The 23,330-nt window shown below is 35.9% G+C and overlaps 1 protein-coding gene across 3 annotated transcripts in view; it reads right to left on the reverse strand.

Moving 5' to 3' along the window:
- Nucleotides 1–231: 231 nt before the first annotated feature.
- Nucleotides 232–23,330, reverse strand: part of HIPK3 (homeodomain interacting protein kinase 3) — a 96,910-nt gene continuing 73,811 nt past the window's right edge. For 2 of the 3 annotated variants that reach the window (XM_082627302.1, XM_082627301.1), the window contains 14 exons: nt 17,640–17,759; nt 16,644–16,730; nt 15,725–15,909; nt 14,498–14,657; nt 13,955–14,078; nt 9,453–9,574; nt 8,702–8,823; nt 8,449–8,610; nt 8,230–8,292; nt 7,640–7,936; nt 7,193–7,333; nt 5,466–5,701; nt 5,055–5,182; nt 232–4,172 (listed from right to left, as the gene is read on the reverse strand). In XM_082627302.1, coding sequence (XP_082483428.1) covers nt 3,696–4,172; nt 5,055–5,182; nt 5,466–5,701; nt 7,193–7,333; nt 7,640–7,936; nt 8,230–8,292; nt 8,449–8,610; nt 8,702–8,823; nt 9,453–9,574; nt 13,955–14,078; nt 14,498–14,657; nt 15,725–15,909; nt 16,644–16,730; nt 17,640–17,759 — 2,424 coding nt within the window. In that variant the 3' untranslated portion in view covers nt 232–3,695. The remainder of the gene's footprint in view (nt 4,173–5,054; nt 5,183–5,465; nt 5,702–7,192; nt 7,334–7,639; nt 7,937–8,229; nt 8,293–8,448; nt 8,611–8,701; nt 8,824–9,452; nt 9,575–13,954; nt 14,079–14,497; nt 14,658–15,724; nt 15,910–16,643; nt 16,731–17,639; nt 17,760–23,330) is intronic. The other variant, XM_082627303.1, reaches the window with a different exon arrangement.

Here is a 23,330-nt window from a genome sequence, read left to right on the forward strand (position 1 = left end):
ACAGCCTGGTTCACGTCTCAGATTCACGACTCATTAGTGCTGGGAGTTTGGGCAACTTACCTAGATATTTTGAGCCTTTTTCTTCATTTACATAATGAAGATAATATTATATCTCACAGGTGGTTTTGAGAATTAAATGCGATGATGTTAAGTTAGGTAACTCAATGCTCCTAACCTCTTCCTTCCCTACCCTGTAAGTAGTACTGGGGTGGAAAAAAAGTCAACAAGCTGTTTGCTGCAATATATATATTTTAATTCAAAGTGAATCGACAGTAATACACCATAAATTCTTATTTTGACACTCACCAAAATAGTCACCTGGAAAACCCGCTTTTTGTGACAAAGTACAGAAGGCTTGGTCACATTTAAATCACTGAGAACTAGAGAGAAATACTATCGCAAACCGTAATAGACATTACATCCATAAAAATTTTCCCAGTCCTTATTGTAATATTGCACAGTGCAATTGCTACATGGCAAACTAGTGTAGCATAGAAATAAAAGCAAAAACAAACCAAAGAAAGAAAGCCACAAGTCTAAAACTGTTAAACAGTTAACAGTTCAAACTTAGTAATCAAATCTATATCATTGGGTTCTTTAAAACAAATCTTCCTACACCTTGCAGTGTATGATTTAACTTTTACTTAACACAAATCAACTTTAAAATTAGTAGTAGAGATTTTTTAAATGAAAAAGTTTTGCTACTACAGTAACATATTTAAACACCCTGAAGGAAAAGAAACGAAATATCAAGATATTTGATTAAAAAATAATTTGTAAATTAAAGTAGTATGCAAATACGCAACTTGGAAGTCATGCAGTGTTTTATTTAAGAAAGCAGTAAAACCAAAGAAAACTGGTAAAAATGGTTTAAAGAGAGTACAAATTCTGTTGTCAGTATGCTAAATTTAGACTTTAGCAGGATCTTGGATCTTTTTTTATGTTCTTAAACACATAAAAAGCACATGATTAGAATCAGTTAAGAGCAGTGTACTTAACTTGGGTACGCCTTTATCAAACAGGACTATTATATTATGAAAACATTGAAGTTTATCATTCACCATCAATTTAACAAGACATCTCAGTCTTGGAACAGAAATACAGAAAATACGATGTTTCAGGGTAGTGAACATGGCCCTGAACAGAAAGAAAACTGCGCCAGTTTTGTACCTGGTACAAACATCAATCAATCCTTTGCACTTGGTGTTTCTGAAACATCCGCTGCCAGCATTGATTCTTCTCCAACAAGTGAGCAGATACCAGTAAACTGCTGGACCAGATAAATAAAATTAGAAGGCTGTGGAGGGCAGCAAGTTTACTTAAATAGTGACTCCATAAATTTGCCATCTGTAAATAATCTTTTAAATTAATCTTAGGCTACTCCTTTTTATGTGTAATATATATATATATTTCTATTTATATAAAATGCATAGAATTGATTACTAAAAACACTGAAACTTGTGGGGAAAATTAAGTCCTTCATTTTCAGTGTGACTAAAAATGTACTGCTGGTTTTTATCTTATGATCTAATACTGTAATTTTTAAAATTAATTTTCAGGCACATTTATTTCATTGATGATTATTAAATAAAACACTGCTTGTATTAATGGAGTAAAGAAAAGTTTATCCATTATTAGCTTATTGTCAACGCTGTACTAGATCTGTACTAGTGGTATGCAATTCATTTATCAAAGAAATGCTGTAAATCCAAAACAGTTGGAGTTTTACACTCAAATGCTTTGTACTGTTCATTCCAGTAAATGCTATAAGATCATATTCCAGATTTTTAAGGAAAAAAAGTTAAGTCAAGCCTGCAAGATACAGCTTTCTCAAGTGTCTACAATGCCAGTATGAAAATTAAAAATTAAGTTACATTGATACATCCCAGTTTTTTTTATATGCAGTGATGAGCACAAACATTAATAGAGATAAAATACTGATGCAAATAACACACCCCAAAATAACATATGCAATTTTTTCCGTCATTTACAATACAGTAGTTACAATGACACTCCAAACAGAAAAGCAAAGTAAAAAATCAAAACCCCAACTTCTATTTCATGTAATTAGACTTATACAGAAATTAGAAGGCTAAATAACAACTAGTTAATCACCTAATTTCACAGCTATCTGAAGTGGCAATCGTTATATAGCAGCTTATCTATGATACATTCAAGATAAATGATACAATTTATTATTTGCCCATAAGCTAAAACACAGCCTGCTTAATACCTTCCTTTAAATTCCACCTCTACACTACAATATACTTGAGGTCTATGCAAAAAGTAGCTACCTTTTATATAGGAAATGGATGATTAAGTCTTTGGTGCTGTAAAAGCAACTTCATTTAAACATCACCACCACCACCACCAAAAAAAAAAAAAAAAAAAAAAAAAGGAGGGAAAAACCCAAGACGCACTTCCTAGGAAAACAAGCATGTAATTTCTGTCCCTGACGGAATGTATTAAATAAGCAAACACCACCAACAAGCAAAACAAGTACTACAAGGTAAAAATACTTAAAAACAAAACAAAACAAACCCTCTCACATGCATAAATGAAAAATTGCACACAAAGAACTCACATCTTTTCAAGCTTCAATGGTAAATATTCTGCTACTATTTATTAAATACTGCATGGTTTGCCCAAGCTAGGATGAAACCACATCATGAATCAATGAGCATTTTGCATTTTCTTTCATTATCTACTCAAAGTCATGCCTACTGCACTGCATCTCTAAACATTTTATTAAATCCAATTATACAGCACACACTCCCAAAATAAACTTAGATTGTATTGCAGTTTCACTGAACAGTATATAAAATGCTGTGTTGTGACAGGTATCAACTATCCATTAGATACTGAATCAATTTTTCTTAAGCACTACTACCTGCTTGCTTTTCTTGAAGCTAGATCATTCTGAAAAATCAAGACAGCAGAATTCAGCTATAGCAAACATGCTGCCCTCTTAGTAAGGAAAAAACAGCTACAACCTGAAATCATACCACACAAAACCAAAAATGAACATTACTCCATCAAAGGAAACTAAAGAGTAAGTCTGAACTTTAAGTGCTGCAGTCCTCAACATTTATATATAGTAATAACATTAACAACCTCAAATATTTAAGGCACTATGTGTGGGAACGGTTTACAATGCAGCTGAGATTATTAGAACAACATTTAAGAGCAAAGTCTAGGCAACATTTTGCCCATGCAAAAGACACATGCAAATGTAAAGAACAATAGCTCAATTTCTTAGGTAAGTGACCCAACATTTATACACTAAGACACAGATAATACAATTCATTTGTATGCTGTAATTCTGACATATGTGCATCTGTTGCTCTAAGTCTGTACACAGAATGGCTTCCCAAATATAGACGTGTCTTGCACTAGTTAGAAGGCAATTTTATAAAAAATAGCGGGAGCAAAACTGGACTTCTGCTCCCATAAGTCACCTGCCTAGAGTTACTACATAAGAAGATAACATGACCAAAGACAAGTTATACCAAATGTGCAAAACACATTAAAAGTGAGTTTTTTTTTTAAAGCTCAAAGTTGTTTAAATTGCACCCAAGTCTACATGATTCAAAAATAATTTTCTTGTGCCATGGTTAATCTTTATTAAATACCATGTTTTATTTTTAATCAAATGTTTATATCATTGAGCTTCCTCAATAGACTCTTTTGAATTTTCACATATATGGATACTGGCTGAGTTTGGTTGGACTCAGTGGAAATCCAGTATATGCAGGGGATGCTGCAATGTAAGAATGTGGTGGGAAGATTGGTTTGTACTGAGTCTGATGAATGGTTGGGGATGGTAACAGACGGGGATTTATGCCCACTGGGACTTGGTGAACTATGCCACTGGGATGGGAGATATTATAAGTTGGATGCTGTAACATAGGTCTTGAGGTACACGGAGAGGCTAAGAGGTGGGCCACTGGTGCAGCACTGCTGAGGGTAGCTGATGATGGGTATGGAAGTAGAGTAGGCTGTCCTCCAAGGTGCGTATTTCCAGCCAGATGGGCGTGCACAGCTGTGTGATTAGGACTTCCATGAGAAAGAGTGAATGGATTACTGGTAACACTAGTAGGGATATAGGCTTGCTGTCTTCGATGTCCGAAGTTTCCATTCCACTCTTGATGCCCAGACCCAAAGTGCTGAATCTATCCAAAAACAAAACCAAAAGATTAATTACATATTTTATAAGTCAAGAAGAAAGGGGGGGAAAAAAAAAAAAAGAAAGGGAGAAAAGGAAAACTACAAGATACTCTGTGACTGATAACCCACAGAGGTTGTCTCAGATCTTAGCTTATACTAAGTATAAACAGAGTGGAGAAAAATATCGATCATTATATCTATCTATTAGTATTAGCACTTTAATCTGTATTACTGCATATTATTATAATATTAACATTGCCACCACCCCTGCTAGTAGTGTCTATTCCTACCACTACTGATAGCCGCCATTTGCGGAGCACCCATTACATGTAAGACTAACACTTTACGTACGCGACGGTATTTAATTCTAATTACAGTTATATAGCTATCATTCCCATTAACTGTGGTCCAGACTTGTTGAAGAGACCTGGCCAAGGTACTGTACATAGCATTTGGCAAAACCAGGATGTGAACACAGGTCTGACTCCAATACCTATGATCTTTTCTTTCCCCCAAGGGAAACACAACTGCCAAGCACAGTGCTGACCAGATGGCAAGTACTCAATAAGGCATCTCTCACCATCACAACTAACACACAAGAAATGTAACCATCAATGCACTGGTGTGCATTCTGATTTAAAGGGCCTAAGACAACAAACACACTAAAAAACTTTAAGAGAACCTAAGAACCTAATCTTTCTGAAAAATTCAAGTTCCATGGATAATCTGATCATTATCCTATTATTAAGCCAATTACTTTTTAAGTCACTTGGGATAATGAAAAGGGAAAAATTTATTAAGATTTTATACAGTGTGAGAATCTTTTTCCCCCCAGTTAGAAAACTGCTGAATTTGAATCCCAAAGACTCAGAAATTCACAAACATACCTGACTGAAATTCAAATGCTGCTGCTGGAATGCTGATGTCAATTTTTGCTGACGATTACCTACTGCGGAAGGCTGGTTTAATCTTCCAGAAGTAGATCGTCCTTTTATTAATGGCTGGCATACAGAATCTGGCAACAACAAAATACCAGAAAGTAGCTGCTTTTTCCTTCTTATATAAAAATTAGAAAGGTCTTTAGACATTTTACACAATAGTGATTTGAGAACCTTAAAATTAAATAAAAAGAAAAGATCTCATGGTTTCCAAGGACTGGGTGATATTAGAAGATATCTCCTTTGTACAATAGATTTGGCAGGGTCAAGCTGGAAATTCAGAGATGACTTTTGGCTCTAATGTTCCTAAATTACGACCTTTTAAGGGCCAATCAGGGAAATAGAGAGGACTCAGTTTACCTGTGTTTGCCATATGCTCATCGGCATGTAATCCATTTTCTAGTCCCATTGGTGGCACCACAACAGTACAAACAGCTGGTTTGGTTTCTGTGTCAGCAGAGGTTACCAGTTCTGTGTTTTGATGAGTATCCGCCACAAAACTGCTCTCTACAAACGGACTGTCATGTCCTGAAGAGTCTGATGTTGGAGAGCCATCCACAGTATCACAACTACTTTCCTGTTCTTCATCTGACATACTACAACAAGAAAGTATTTTTATGAACAATGTTTTTCAACATTAAATCTAAACTTAAATAATTTCCAGACTCCCAGCAAATTGATAAGAATCTTATTTCATACCTAATTACAATTTCTTCCTTATCAAAAAAACATTTTTCATAGATTTCCTAGACTCTCACATTAATTCTCTTTTCAGACTGCTAACCCTAATTCTGTCTGTCTAGGAACACACTCTTGGCACTTATTTTTCCCTCCTTTCCTTTCCCACTTGATCCTTAGTAGCAGTTCATAAAATCCCATTTATAAATTACAGAAGATTTCATCAAGACAGTACAAAAGAAGTACTGTTCTGGATAACCGAAACGAAATGTACAAACATATAAGCATGCAGCTTGCATATGTCAGATTAAATTCTAATGTTATATATGTGCCTTTAGTAATAATTTGGGTCCTTTTAACTAACCAGTTATCTGAAAGGTCTTTCCCACCTCTTTGAAGGTCTAGCCAGTGTCCCATTTCTCTTCTCGCCCTGACCCTTGGGCCCTGCCTACCACCCCCCAACTCCTTGGGATTTTTACAGCATTTATATTCTGTTTTACTACTCACTTCATACTTAACAATTTGAAGCATCTCTTTTTATATGTATATTTTAATTATATATTTTTATCTTTGTATCTTATTTATATATATACACATCTTACACGTATGTGTGTATTTACATATACGTATGTATAATATCAACTTCCAAAACACATTATAAACAAGTTCTAAGAAGATGTGTTAATACTTCTTTATGCTTCCACAGAGCTTAGTTATAACCAAACTATTCAAAACCATATTTCCTGATTATGGAAAAAAGAGAAGACGAATAAAATTAAAGCTGAAAGTTTTCAAATTTTGTTTCCACTAAAAAAAGATTTCTAAAAGCTAAAATCAAATGTATTTCACTGAAATTTTTATGGCTCATCTCTTAATGCGTTAGTACATCATGCAGGTTAGGAGAAGCTCACTACTTTAGTGGCAAGGCATGTCCCTGGCCAAAAGGAAGGGTAGGAAGGAAATACGCATGAAACCGTGCAAATCAATCACTATGAGAGAAAAAAATCAGCAAATACTCTACTGACAGTGGGTCATTACTTTATTATGGAAAACATTCCTTTTTATTTTGCTGAAGTATATGTTCTTATTCCAAATTTAAATTACAATAGTAGTCTGTGGAGCTGGAGTTGAGAATGTGGCTTTTTCACCCTTTCAAAAACAAAATGATTCTTTAAAAATCATTTATTAGAACCTCAATTTTTCATTTAGATCTGTTCTGTAATAGTAAAGAAAATTACTACTTAAAACCTGAGTTTATAAAAAGGTGATCTAGTTCAAATATTATGATCAAGAGAGAAGTCACTGTGGTAAACTGGCAGGTACTTACTAATTTAAACAACAGCAAAAGAAATCATAGGCTTTTTAGTAGACTTAATATTTATAATGTACTGCTATTGAAATTCCTTTACCTGTTTGGTCTCTTGCAAGGGGATGGGCTGGACTGCCCTGAGGAGCTGGTGCTCAGAGTACTCTCAGGACTACTTAATGAACAAATCTGATCAATATTCAAGGTGCTCTGGCAAGCTTCACAATCCAGATTACCTTTACATCTAAGTAAAGAGGGAAGGGAAAATTGGGTCAAAAATGAGAACATACTCCCCAAGTAGCCAAAATTTACATTATTTTATTAAGGATATGAAACAGTTAAGTGACCTACATGGACAAAAATCTAAAGCTCATAATACAGGAAAAATGCTATAGTAATCATGCTGAATACTATTCAGGAAGTTTACTCTGAAGGACATGAACAGACAAGTAATAAATCACAAAGTTTTTTTTTCCCACTGCAGCAGAGGGTGCCATCATCATTATTTAAGGATGCAAGAAAATCGCAGGAAACTGCTTTTGGCACTTACTCTCTGAGTGAATGTCTCTGCGACGTCTCTTCCTCATCAGTGTCGCTGCTAATGGTGATCACACTCACTGCAGGACTCGGGGAGTCAGCGATGATGATGGTTTGCCGCTGTTTATCTGAAACTGATGAATCAGAGTCCTGCCTGATAGAAGTTTCACAACAATTTCTTGCCTCTCCTTCTGAGTTATGATTGTCCTGTGTTTCTATGCAACTTGCTTCCTCAACATCTTTCCCATTTACTATCTTTGGAGAAATAAATGCTGATTGTGGGATATTGGTATTCTGCAATGAATTACTCCTGCAATCAAAGGAATAATGTGTTATTTCTATAATCAAAATATATACATGACATTTTTCTAAGATAGCTTGTTATAATTAACAATGCAAACCTTCACTTGTTAAGATTATAACACACTAACATACAGATCATGAGTCTGTGATATATAAAATACCTCTAGAAATATGAGTGCAGATTGCATTTACATATATTCAAATAGTCTTTTTTTTTGGTAAATGTGATATCTGAGTATCTAAAACTGTCTAAAATTATAGGTAGATAATAAATCAAAAGGGCAATAAAGACAATCTTACCAACTGAAAGCATTTATTTCCTCTCTTCCTGGCTCCCATTCCATTAGTTTTACCAAAATACCTCTGAGAAATTGAGAAGGGAGCTGGCTTAGTGTTTGTAACAAAGCTATCAAAGAGGTCATTTTGAATACAACAGAGTGACCCTTTGGTGTACATGCAAAATTTATTTTAATGATTAATTTTCAAAATGCAGAGGAAAGTTAAAATATCAATACCAACCTGTTCTGGCACAGTTTATTTTTCTTGGTGGTGGCAGGCTGAGGCCACACAACATGTGCGATGCCCACACTAATTGGCTGAGGGGCTGATAAGGTGATCTGATTGGTTAGAAGAGGTTGTGGCATCACTGAGCTGTAATGATTGCTGTGTGAAATCATTTTCCTAGGGAGAAAATTTAGAAAAATTGAATCCCTACTTTACCATATCTATTTTGCAAACTATTCACAAAGAAGTACCCTCGTTTTTAACTTACCCCCAGTCTCCGAGCCTTTGTGAACCAGCCATACCCTCAGAAGCTAATGTAGTAGCAGGAGCCATGGGTGTTATCTGTTGCCAGGCAGGTACCAGCATCTGCTGTGTTCTACCAGACCATGTCTGTTGCAGCAAAAAACAAAACCAAAAACAAAAGAAAAACTAGTATGATACAAGTTAACTCAAAATAACAATCTTCTAGGTGGGAATAAAGACACAGACCTACTAGAGAATCGACTTGACGATCCGGGGAGGGGGAAGGGTAAACTGGAACAAAGTGAGAGAGTGGCATGGATATATATACACTACCAAATGTAAAATAGATAGCTAGTGGGAAGCAGCCGCATAGCACAGGGAGATCAGCTTGGTGCTTTGTGACCACCTAGAGGGGTGGGATATGGAGGGTGGGAGGGAGGGAGGGAGGGAGACGCAAGAGGGAAGAGATATGGGGACATATGTATATGTATAACTGATTCACTTTGTTGTAAAGCAGAAACTAACACACCATTGAAAAGCAATTATACTCCAATAAAGATGTTAAAAAAATAAAAAATTTAAAAAAATAAGAAAATTCAATAATTAAAAAATAAAGTAAATCTTCTAATAATTATAAAAGTTAAAGTCAATAATCTACAAGGATCGAATTCCCATCTAGGTCATTTTCATTGTTTCCAACAGCACAAATGGATTAGTGCCTCTACCTGAGTAAAAGGAGAACAGCACATATGTAAAAATAATGAATTATTACCAACCTGAGAAAGAACTCCTGGTCGGATCTGCAGTGGCTGCATGGCTGGGGCCTGCGTTACAAGGGGTACTGTATTATCTACCCTTATTGAATAACTAGTGGGTTTACCATGTGTTGCAGGAATACCTGTGAAATAGAAAAGAACAGTTCTCAAATAAAAGAAAAAACTTTTCTCTGAGTTACCTTATAAAACTCTTAAATTTATGAATTGCTAAAATTCTTATTAGAATTATGAAAAAATCCCCTGCATAAAATTTTCATAATATTAGACAGCAATCTATTTGGAAAGTGAGATACCGTCTATCTACCTTGTGGTACATCATTCCAAAAATTGTTATAAAGCTACTCTTTCTACCATTTTAAAATGCATAAAGTTGAATGATTTGTTTTTGAAACTTCCCATTCCCTTTAAAGTTTGCTATTATAGCTTTACTTTCCTTTTAGAAAGTTCTGCCACTGGTAAGACACGGAAAGGTGAATCTGGCTCAACACCCTTATCCTCTAGCAGGTAAATGTTCATCTTTTCATACAAACTTTTAGCTATGCTTGGTATTCTCTTCTTTAAAACTATGATAGGATCTTATACACGTCATCAAAGGAGGAATGTATCACAACTTCAACTTCAATGGCCATGATGGTTTACATGATTCAATAAAATTCAGAATGGCACACTCATTTCAACCTCTAAAGGAAAAGCAAAAAACAAACTTTTCTGCCTAATATGATGATACAACTAAGCATTTATCATTGTGGTTTAATCTACTAGTATTTCTAGTGGAGAGCTACTGGAACTCCAGGACAAACATGTTCCATTTTGCTTACCCCCTAGGGAAATGAGAAAGCAGGATTACTACCCACGTTAATCCTGTTAATATTAATATGTCTGTGTCATACATCGCAAGAGCACCTTGCAAATATTAAGTCTTATGGTACTAAACTTTAAGAGAGTAAAGTAGTATTACACCAACTAAGAACTTTGACTAACAAGATTTTAGGGATATCTCCTAAGATTAGAAAGCTGAGTTACTAAAATAAATTCACTACTTCATAATTCCAGTCTATTGTATTGTACTTACTTTCAATATGGGCTGGCAGATCATTTAAACATAATCAGTTTTTGGATAAAAGTGACCTTGTGTGATCAGCCATTTAAAAAAATTTTTCAAAAACAATCGTTTTTTTTTCCTACTGAATAATAACCTTACACTTTTTATTGCACAAATATTTGTAAGTGGTAATTCTAAGGAGAATTTTATTGTGTTTATGTTCTTCACAGAGGTACTTATCCTACTGGCAGGGTGTTCTACCCTCTGAGCTCCACCTACAGAGCTACATGTGAGGGACTTCCCTGGCGGTCCAGTGGTTAAGACTCTGCGCTTCCAATGCAGGGGGTGAGGGTTCGATCCCTGGTCAGGGAACTAAGATCCCACGTGCTGCAGCGCATGGCCAAAAAAAGTTTAAAAAAAAAAGAAAAAGAAAAAAAAGAGCTACATGTGAATTAGATCTACAAAGATCTATGAGTTATTTTTTTAAACTGACCTTCTTACCCTTTCCAAAAAGCATGTCTTGATCAGCAAATTCTCCAAGGAATGGAATATAAGCACACCCAGGCTGTGTAGATATATTGCAGCAATAGAGAATCTCATCAGAGAAAAAAGCATCCTCACTTTGATAAGGATGAAACCACAGAGCAAATTCTTAAATCCCCCCAAAAAAAGATTGCCCTTAAATTCTCCTTGGAATCAATGCCTTAAGACAAGAGGAATTCTCCTACAATCTTTTTTTTTAAATCAAATTCAAAAGTGGGTTCAGATCCCAACTTTCTATATGCTTATTAGGTTAGCTAAAATTTTAATCTTTGATTACATTTGCTTGATACCTGGAAAGCATGACACAAAAAGTTTAAAGACTGTTCTAGTACAACAGAGGAGAATTTTGCTGGAATGCATTTGATTCTAAAATAGCAGTTTTCATCCAGAGGGGATGAATAAGTAGCTTTTCAGATTGCTAAATAATGTTAAATGCTTGTTTAGTAAATACAAGAACCTACACTCAAATTTGTTAAGTAAAAGCTTGTCTAAGTCTTCTGTACTTTAAACATGGCACAATATTAGGGATGTGGCATCCATATAGCTATACCTACACGTTATATCTATAGTATCTAAAATATATGAAACGCATGATGAACTTAAACAGTGTAGACCCAAGGTAAAAAATTTAAAGTGAAGGACAAGAGACATAAATTTTATTTTAAAATCTGAAGTATAATGGTACCATAACTGCTACCCAATAAGCATTTAAATATGTTTCTTTTAAATGGATTGGCACATTATGAGGTAAAGGTAAGAAGGTCAATACTGGGATTTTCTACAGAGATGCCAAAATGGATTAGAGGGAAAGTTTTCATTTCTAAGTGGACACTATACTAAGATAAGAAACAGTGAGACAACATATTGCAGAGCCTGCCTGTTATGCTGCTGCAACTGCGCCTGTTAGTTCTTTAAGCGAACAAATATTTTGCTTTCTCTCACTATTAATTCTAAAACTACTGTTCTTCACATCTGATGAGTTAATGAGCCTGAAAATATCTCCTTTTCTTTCTGTTATCCTTGTTAGGAAGCACTTGCGGTTGTTAACACATGTACAGAAAGGTTACTAACCTTTTATTAATTATAAGCTACATAAAAAGATAAAAGATTTGCCTAACCTCATTGAATGTTTTAAGAATGATGCTCAATTGTATTTAGAAATGTGTCCACAAAGCCTTTTAGTACAAACAGAAGGTAGCTCTGAAAAAAACCTGAAATCTTTTTTTTTTTTTCTTTTTTGGCTGTGCCGCACGGCTTGCAGGATCTTAGTTCCCCTACCAAGGATCAAACCTGGGCCCTCAGCAGTGAAAACCCAGAATCCTAACCACTGGAACGCCAGGGAAATCCCTGCTATTCCAAATCTTGATGAAATATACCACACTGTAGGTAGGTGACCCCCAAACTGATTTTGTACACGGAAGAGATCATTAGAACCTGAGAATCTATTAGTACAGATTAAAAACTCATCTAAGTGAAAATGTATTTGTCAAGATACCACTTACGTAGTAACTAATTGAAAAACAAAAAAGCATCAGTCTTGCATGCTCAAGTATTTAGAAGTAAAATGTCTATGACTTACTATTAACAGTATGTGTATGTGTAATAGACAGACAGAACAAATACACCATGTTAATACTTGTTGAATCTAGGAGAAAGGACATTATTATTCTTTGAACTTCTCTACAATAAACAGTTGAAGAAAAACAAAGAAACACAACAGCATCTTTAAGAGTGCTGACAATATGATACAGGTATTTTTATTACCAAACCAGCCATGGGTCACTGTCACAGATAACAGACCAAAGCTACCCTGGTAGAACCAAAGTGGCTAAAGAGCTGCTATGTTTTCACATCTCTCATTACCAGCCAAGCAAGTCAACAAATATATTCTTGGTGCTTTGTTAGGCACTGTGGGGAAGATTAAAATAAAAACTTTAAAAAGTTGCTCACATCCTTAAATGAAATAAAAATTTCAAATATAACCTTCAGAATCCAGAAATATTACAGCTGGAAACAATCAAGATAGTATCTATTCAGTCTGTTTTCTTTGACAAAGGCTGAAGCAAGTTAACAGACTTGTCTGGGATGGCAGAGCAAACAGAAGAAAGAGAACTAGATCCCAGGCCGACTTAGCATCAAGAGCTCTCACTTACACTATACAGCATTACCACCATGCTTCAAAGAGTCACTTCGGGCCCATTTGGAATCAATCTCTTGATTTTAAGATATGACTAGATGTTACAGCCTAGCAAGGACAAAAGGCTACCGAAGGACCTAGGAAAGAGGGCTTTATGCTAGCTATTCCAGTCAAAAAGTTCACTGCTATCACCCTTTTGCCACTAAGAAGTTCCTCGGTGTGAAAATTTATGGCATCTTCAAAGGTATTCTGTCACCATCTCACTTGAGGATTTGATTCGATATTTTTATCTAAATAAGGGCAATTTGATCAAAATCAATCTTCAAACAAACAAACAAACTAAGCTATGGGTAAAGAACAAGACTACAATATTTTAGGAAAGAAATCCTCTGACCAAAACTTAAAGAACTGAGCTCTCAATCACTGTAATGTCCAGTGATTACATGCAGATAAGTACTTACATGAACATCTGGAGCAGTTATACCCAGTATAGGACAATCCATACCTTTCCAAGTTCATTAATTTCCACTAAGGTATGTTATCATGCTAGACTCTACAGGAAATACAACTGTCATATGGTCCATTTTGTTACTGATGACTACAGTGGAGCTGCAGTCAAGAAGTATCACTGGTCTAAAGGCTACTGACCTGCTTAAATTAAATTCAAATGTAGCAGTAAATGTAGCAAAACCCATGCAGTATATTTAATGAAGAGATGCCTAAACTTATTTTAAAGTAATGCATGCCTAAATTCAAAGTGTAATTTAAATAAAAGAATACCTTGAATAGCTGGTGGACAGATAATCAGTGTCTGCTGAAAAGCATCACCACAACCAAAATGAGCAGTTCCAGCCTGCAGAGGAATCCCATGGTGCACAACTGAATGAGCAGATGTGGTTAATGCCTGAAACGATAGACGTACATGGCATTCATTATACAGAGCAGGCTTCTAATTGCTGTACACATACTTTACAAGTAGAAATCAAATGCATTTCAAAAAATCATAATTCTATGATAAAAATGGACCCAGAAATTGATCTTACTGAAGTCTACTTTTTGTAGAGTTGAGACATAGAAGGGCAGGTAGATCATATTGAAAGAATAAAAGGTGAAGGAAAAGAATGGATTTAAGTAGATATGCTCCAATTGTTACCCTGAAATATTAGAGATTTAACAGAACAGCCATAGTAAGACTTCATCAGCACTGGAACTTCTAACTGCTGACATGGAAACTTCTGCATATTTCAAAAGCAAATGAGCAATCATTTTTTTTAAAAAAAAAAAAGAGAGGAGCATAAATTATCAAATACTATAAGTTCTTACCTGACTTCTTAATGTGCCAATTTTAGTAAAATTTGCTGTCAGATTAGCAGTACTGCTTGGAGCAACTGGTCTCAAGAGTGAAGTTTTATTGTGATTATTTGTGTCACATGAATTCGGATGGGACTTACAAATATCCATAATATGAAAACAGGACTTTACACTGCAAAAGAAAAATCGAAAGGTAATTGTAATATTATTTTTTTAATGTTTAGAGTAGTTTAAGATTAAAAATTATTTCCAAAAGGAAAAAAAGTCTATGGCTTGCACTTAATCTGCATATTTCCAATAGTATTTCTACCAGGAAATCCTGTTAAGATCAAATTTCAAAGCAAGCAGAAGAATATACTTATATCTGGAATATTTTCTTGAGACGGCAAAGCAATAGTGAGCACTTTTTGGTTATAATTTTATGACCCCTACTCTAAATAGTTTTTTTCTAAACTTCTAGATCTCCACATCCCTAAATAATGGCACCATGTATGTGGTTATTACGTTATTTTCAAAGTGCTTATATACAGAAACCATTAGACATTTTTAAGTATTGGGGGTGTGGAGACTAGTTGGGCTTTATAAAAACATCGATTTTAATTGTAATTCACAATAACGAATATCAGTTTGCTCCTTCACCTCCTTCATTCAATATTTTTAAAATACTAAAAGAAGCTATTTTAAGTCACTTGCTTTACTCTCTTCAGCCTATAAAAAAGAGGACTGGGGTTCAAAGAATTCACAAGATTTGCCTAAGGTAACTCTTCTAAGTCCTTCTCAATTTGGGCATATACTCTTCTCTACTAACCCATAAAAAAAACCTCCTTTCCTACCACAACACAGAGGGGAAAGAAAGGGGACAAGAAAAGCAAATGCTGTGAAAGGAAATTGAAAATGGAGTTTGCAGGACTCAAAATTGAGGGAGGAACAACTTAACACTTCCTTTAACTATAAATATGCCTGGTTATTAAGGTAAGAATGTCATGTAAAACGACATCACTCAGTCATCCTCAGTATGCTACTTTGGAAAAAGAACATTGGAATGTGATTTAGATTTGCATCCTATTTCTACTCTGCAATTTACTGTCTATGTGAACTTGGCCAAGTTAGCTTAACCTCTTTTTACTCAGTTTACTTATATTTAATGAAGAAATTGAATCATTTTTCTAACACAATGGTTTACCACAAACAGCATTATCATTTCTCCAGAATCGTTTTAAAAGATTTAGAGTAACTTACTGGTTGCTATGCGGGAAATCTAGAAGATGTTTCATATTAACAAAAGCATGGTTCAAAGTCTCTGCTGGAGTAATTCTTAAATCTGCATCAATCAGCAACATTTTTTTCAACAGACTAACAAATTCTCTTCTATCAGCTTTCTCAGCCAAAAGATCACTTCCTTCCAAATCCATCACTGTGTTCACCTGCAAAATCAAAATTTCAAGTCATCGAATAAAAATAAGCCATACAAGATAGTATACGTTAAAGTCTCACAGTTTACAAAAAAAGCCCACAACACAGGAAAGAACAAAGAACTACAATTATTTTGAAATAAGAAAGAACAATTGAGTTTAACAAATCCTCAAAAATATTTTGAGGTACCAAAGAGCATTCAAAGCAGGAAAAAAAAAATTTTTTTAACTAAACAAATATCCACTTCTAGAGAGATATAAGGAAAAGAAACATGTCTGTTAAGAGTTTTCCTTTTTAAAGAAAATACTTGGGGCTTCCCTGGTGGTGCAGTGGTTGAGAGTCCACCTGCCGATGCAGGGGACATGGGTTCTTGCCCCGGTCCGGGAAGATCCCATATGCGGCGGAGCGGCTAGGCCCGTGAGCCATGGCCGCTGAGCCTGCGCGTCCGGAGCCTGTGCTCCGCAACGGGAGAGGCCACAACAGTAAGAGGCCCGCGTACCGCAAAAACAAACAAACAAACAAACAAACAAAAAAAAGAAAATAATACTTGAATAATACAAATTAAATATTTGATAAAGATGAATGCAATTTCGTTCCTGAAACCTTAGAATCAATTTTGTTTGAAAAGCTTAAAAACAGCAAGCATTCTACGTCATGTAGAAAATGATTAACGTGTTTTGGCATTCTTGGCATTCAACTCCACCACCTTAAGCATAAGATTGACAAATGTGACTGTGGTACTCACATGCACTATATCATCCAGACTGTTGAATATGTACTTTCTGGCTTCTTTAGACTTCATTCCTGTCTCAGCCTCATGTTCTTCCAGTGTCTTATCGAATATATCAGAGAAGGAAAATATCTTATTACCCACCATTTGTAAGTCCTTTATTTCTTCAATTCTGGCACATTCAGCCTAATATATTGAATATTCTAAGGCAAGTAGTAGTTTCAAAAGAATAACTATCAAAAATGTAATTTTGGGACTTCCCTGGTGGCACAGTGGTTAAGAATCCACCTGCCAAGGCAGGGGACCCGGGTTTGAGCCCTGGTCCGGGAGGATCCCACATGCTGTGGAGGAACTAAGCTTGTGTGCCACAACTACTGAGCCTGCACTCTAGAGCCTGCAAGCCACAACTACTGAAGTCGATGCGCCTAGAGCCTGTGCTCCGCAACAAGAAGCCACTGCAATGAGAAGCCCACGCACCTCAACAAAGAGTGGACCCAATGCAGCCAAAAATAAATAAATAAAATAAAATAAAATTTTAAATGTAAGTTTTTAGAAGTATACAAAAAATGAGAAGTTCAGGTTCAGATCAAAAAATATTACACATATAGATAAATTCCTTAACAAAATAACTAAAGTTAATCATTAAAGATTTACTAATCCTAGGAATAAATTAGGTACTTGGGTTATGTAGTAAGTGGTTAGATTCAATCCCTGTCTTATAAAGCTTAATAAATGTAGAACTGGGTAGGGAAGATAAACAACACAAAATGATACACATAAAATTTTTTTCAACTATTTAAAATGAGTTAATAATTGTGTTGCCAGGTTAGAGAATGAGCTAAGGTATTCAGAAAGGACTCTCCTCGTTAAAAGGGGGTGGTGGGGATTGTCAAAAATGAAAATTCAAAAGAAGAAAAAATGCAATGAAAGAAAAATAGGCACAGAGGGTATTATCTGTGAACATGAGGCATCTTAGAAAATGTTTTTCTAAGTATTTTTTAAATGAATTACCTTTAATCTCCAACCAGAATGAGAGATATCTGTTTCTCTGCAAAAAAATCTTGTGGATTTTGTACCCACATTTAACAACTGTTCTCCTGGTAAACCTTGAGTCTGAGAAATGTATCGAATCTGAAAAATAATTTACAAAACAGACGAGTTATTCTTTTATTGCATTAAGATATTTATTGAACAACTATATCAGACACTAAGCTAGATGTTAGGTCAAGAATTAAATGATGTACAGTGTGTGTGCCCTAAGAAATCAGTCCAGTGGGGAACATACAAGTAAGCAATTATAATACAGTGTAATATATATTGATATAATACAGGTATAATAAATACATGCCTTATGGAAAGACAAAGAAGAGACACATAAAATAATTGTAGTCATATAAAGTTCCAGATGAGGTGATACTCAAGTTGGGTCAAAAAGAACAAACAGTTTGTTAGCCCTGAAGGAATGGAAAAAAATCTGAATTATTATGATTTATGCTAAGGTTATAATATGAGTAAATATGGAAAATAAAAAGAATACATGCACACATTCAGAGACTGAAGTTCACTAAGGGAGAAATGGCAAGAGACGAAATTGATCTAGCAGGCAAAGGGCTTTATCAGTAGGTTAAGAAGTTTGGATTTTACTCTGAGAGGTAACACTGGGAAACCACTGGAGAAACTGGAGAAATCTACACAGGCAACTGACAAGTTACTTGACTTAGTGACAAGTTGACATGGTGAATTCGGGCTATGGGAGCACTGGAGGGGACGCGTCTATATCACTGGCATATGTGTGTTTGAGCCAGTAGAGGAGGACACAGGTGTAGATGGGCTCTCTCAGGAGGACACTGAAAAGCTCCAGCCTCAGGACCTCTGAACTTAACATCCTTCTGTTTGAACACTGTTCCCCCAGACATCTGCATGGCTAGTGTTTCACTTCCTTCAGCTCTCACCTCAAATGTTACCTTATTCATGAGGCCTTTCATGCCCCACTAATAAATAAGAACAAGCTCTCCCCTGCTCAGTACCCCTATCTCTACTTATTCTGTTGTATTTTTCTCTACTGTGCTTTTTCATCATCTGATATTCTGTGCATTTACTTTGTATTTTCTTACCCCATTCTGCAGTAGAATGTAAATTTCATGAAGGAAAGAACTTTGTTTTGTTTTCTTACACGTACACCCGTGACAGTGTCTGGTACATAGTTGGCCCTCAAATACCTGTTCCCCAGATCAACAACTGGGCAGCACAGGGAATAAACAGAGGCTTAACTCCTTGAAATTGTGTTTGAGAACACAGGATTCTTTTTTTAAACCTCAAATACAACTAGTCCATCCTCTCCTGAATCTTCTATTTCTCCCTCTGTATGAGATTTTTGCCCTCGATCTACAAAAATGTTTAATATCTTCCAGCCTAAAAACAAACAAAAAAAAAACCCAAAAAACTCCCTTAACTATTTAAAACACTTTTCTCATTCAGTTAAAAGCCTTAAAATAGTGGTCCATATTTTACTTTCCATTCTAACCTCAACACACAACAACTGGAGTTTTACTATTACTCTCACGAAATGATAATGTCCTGTTATTAACTGACACATTTAATAGTCACATATTAATCCTTATCTTTCTTCAACACTATTGGCCATTTTCAAGTGAATAACTTGAAAACTCTGTTCCTTTCATTTCCACATCATTCTTTTCTATTTCTCTTCCTACTTCTTGGCACTCTTTAACTGCCTTCCTCCATTTGTTATATGGCATTGCATTCTAGAGTTTTATCTGTCTTCTTTCCCTCTACAAGCCCCACGTGCCCATAGTTTTATCCCTAATTCTATGTCTAAATATTTATCTCTAGCTCTGGAGCTGTAGATCCAACTGCTTACTGATACTCTCCATCTGGCAGGCCTTTAGGTACCTCGAAGTGAACATATTCTAAACTGATTTTCCTTAAACCTGTTAATCCTCATGTATTTCCCCCTTTGGAGACTACCACCAACCACCCGAATCAGAAACCGGAAATTTATGCCCAACAAGTACCTCGCCCTCATCACCCAACATCCAAAACCGTAACAATTTTACCTCATCAGTATTTTTCATAACTGTCTCTCCTCTCCATTCCTCTTTCGGGTCTTCTTCAATTCTGAGTTATACAATCTCACAAGCCTCCTAATTAGTCTACCTGCCTCCCTAATGACCCCATCCACTCACTCCCAATTCATTATTCACATTGCTAAGAACAAGAAACTGCTAACAGCCATTTTGATAAAATGCAAATCTGATTATTACTCCCCTGTATAAAATTACTTTACTGCCTACAGGATGGATTCCAAATCTCTAAACACAGCACACAGGCCCTCCAGCTTTCTCTCTTCCGGGCTCTTTACATGCTCCTGTACTCCAGCCCCCTCTAGCACCTGCTAAACCTTGCATGGGTTAGTTTCCCTTTCCTAGACTGCTCTCTAACCCCTACTTATCAACATCCCTGTTCCTCTCCCTCCTTACCCCCCTCCCTGCCACTTCACCGAATCCACATGGCAAACTTTTACTGTTCCAACTTCAAGACTCAATTCAAGAAATTCTCCTCTGTAAAGCTATGTCTAACCATCCAAAACAGAGGCAATCACCTTCCTCTGTGCTACCATCACACCTAGAACATAACAATTTTAATGCATTTATAACACTACATTACAATTATTTTTACACGTCAGTTTTCCCTGCTAGACTATGCTCCTCCTAACAACAGTCTATGTTCACGCATATTTGTATCCCCAATTTTACATGAAATGATAACTAAAATCTCCACCTTACAAATTAGTCTCGTTACATTAAAGTGCAGTACCTCCCCCTCACCCCATATCCCCCAAGTGCCTGAGTTCCTTGTTTTATGGAAACAGAAAATGAAAAGTACTAAGAGCTTAGTACCTCGATGTTGCATCAGAGTATCGCAGATGGTAAGAAAGGTGCTCAACAATTCAATTTCAACAAACATACACAGGGCATTTATTATGGGTCAGATGCTAAAGCTACGCAGAACAATAAAATATGTTGCCAATCTTCAAAATTTATTCAAAAAATTCAGTAGAATAAATATTTAAGCACATAATCTGCAATTAAACTAGGAAATGCCATTATAAAGAAGAAAACAAAGTGCTAAGAGAATACCATAGAGCAATTAATATACCTAAGAAGTTGAGATGGCACTGAAAAAAAAAAACGGCAAATGAACCTGCCAAGTTTATTTTTGGTCGTAATGCCTGCCAGTCATTTGAAAAGAACTTGTTCCATCTGTATGCCCCTCCTGTCTCCAGTGGATGAAGGGTGGGGACCTGACCTAGAAGCAATTAATTCATAAATTTGCCTTGTGAACTCAGCTAGAATTAAGCTAAGCAAATCAGATTTACAGTGTCGGAAACGCAAACTAAGAAATTCCAGATACTGTTGGAGGATGAGCTGAAGGGTTATAGGGTAGAGCTAGAGTTTGATGACCATGTTAACATAACCAGAGTTAAGAGTGAGCAGAAATTCTGAGTAGCAAGTTAGAATCAGAACAGATAAAAGCACTTCAAGAGCAGCTAAGTTATACTTAATTTAAGATCGAGCACCAGAGTGAAATTCTACCAAAGCCTATTAATTTCTCTAAGTGTTGCCTTGAATCTAAAAGCACCTTCAACTCCAGACTTCACAAAATCCAGTCATATTAAAGCTCATTCTTGGATTTTTTGACACTCCACACATAAATAAATGAACTCTTCCTTGAGCCAACTTCAGAAGGTCTCTTTGAAACCTGAATAGCATGACAAAACAGAATTCTTTGAAGATTCCCACCCCCACCCCTGGAGTGAGCTTTATTCTTCTTACATAAGATATAATTTGATATTACCAAGTATAATAAAATCTGAATATAAATTCAGACTTCCAGCTGTTCTGGATAAGATTCTACCTAAACTCTAACAAACATTTTTCAAGAACAATCAACATTTACCAAGTAAATACTGTCCATTCATCCATAAAAATATTACTTAATTTCCTAGAATGTTACTGATATTTCCCCAGTAAATATAAGTCAAATTGAGTACATATAGCACTAATGAGACAGTATACCTACAATTAAGACAGGAAGGGATCCAAGCACAGTACCAATTCACAGGGCAGCCTTCTCTACACATACACAGTAAATACATTTGTGTACAAAAGGAAATAAAATGCACATATGACAAAATATATTCTCAACATGGTCAGTGCCTAGTTGCAGAATCCAAAATTCAAAGAAGAAATTGCCTTGGAAAGACTTTAAGAGATGACACAGATGATTAAAGAGCTAGAACACGAAGCCCATAATAAAGAATTTAAATAGTCTGAAGTTTTTCCTAGTGACTCAAATTTGGCCTAGAAGTATTTAACTATACGTATACTGTTAAGTCTTTTTCACCTCCTTTGAAAAAAAACCAATATTACAAGGTTAAATATAGGTTACACAAAAGGCATATCAACAAGGGTTAAGTAAGAGATGTTACAATATATTTCACAGAAAGTCTTTATTGTTGTAAATGTTCCATGTGCACTTAAAATGTATGTATCCTGCAGTTTTGTGTGTAGTATTGGGTGTAGTGCTCTATGCCTGTATCACTAGGTCAACTTGGTTAATCATGTGTTCAAATCCTCTATATCCTTACTGATATTTTTCTATCTACTTTCTCTAACAATTACTGAAAGAAATGTGCTTTAAATCTTTAATTATGATTGTGGCTTTGTCTTTTTTTGGTTCTATCAATTTTAGATTTATAATGTTTTGAAGCTGTTGCTAGAGATATAAAATATAGAATTTCTGTGCTTGTGTTGAATTGAATTTCCAAATTAACTGGCTGGGCTTCCACTCTTTATAAATAATGCTGATGTATTTGTAATATACGAACACTCCTGTTGTTAAAAGCAATGTTATTAATAAAAGCAAAGCAGAAGAAGAATATCTTGTACAACATATATTCTGAGAGATAAATATTTGTACAAAATGTTATCACGGGGGCTTCCCTGGTGGCACAGTGGTTAAGAATCCGCCTGCCAGTACAGGGGACGAGGGTTCGAGCCCCGGTCCGGGAAGATCCCACATGTCGTGGAAAGACTAAGCCCATTTGCCACAACTACTAAGCCTGTGCTCTAGAGCCCACGAGCCACAACTACTGAAGCCTGCGCGCCTAGAGCCCGTGCTCCGCAACGAGAAGCCACTGCAACGAGAGGCCTGCACACCACAACAAAGAGTAGCTCCCGCTCACTGCAACTAGAGAAAGCCTGCACTCAGCAACAAAGACCCAACGCAGCCAAAATTAAATAAAAATTAAAAAATTCATTTTTACGATAAACTAGCATAGGCTGCTGGTTCCTTCCCTAGAACTCAAATCTGGAGACAGAATACCAATGGAGGTTGATGAATCTGAATAACCAATATACAGACTGTGAAAACCCACTTAGAGCAATAGCAGATTGACAGTGGTAGGGTAGAGGTGGAGTCTGGAAGAGGGCCAGTGCCAGGGAGCTAGGGCAGACTAGAGCAGGGTTCAGCTGGACTCTTTTAGTGTCTTGAAAGTATCATTATCCATGAAGTAGTGGAGAGGTGGTCTACTGCTAATAGCATAGCTTCTAGATTCAGACTGCCCATGTTAGACTATTGGGCAAGCTTATTAAACTTCCCCACACCTCAGCTTTCTCA

The sequence above is a fragment of the Mesoplodon mirus genome (genome assembly GCF_964341445.2).
Source record: "Mesoplodon mirus genome assembly, chromosome: 7".
Taxonomy (NCBI): Eukaryota; Metazoa; Chordata; class Mammalia; order Artiodactyla; family Ziphiidae; genus Mesoplodon; species Mesoplodon mirus.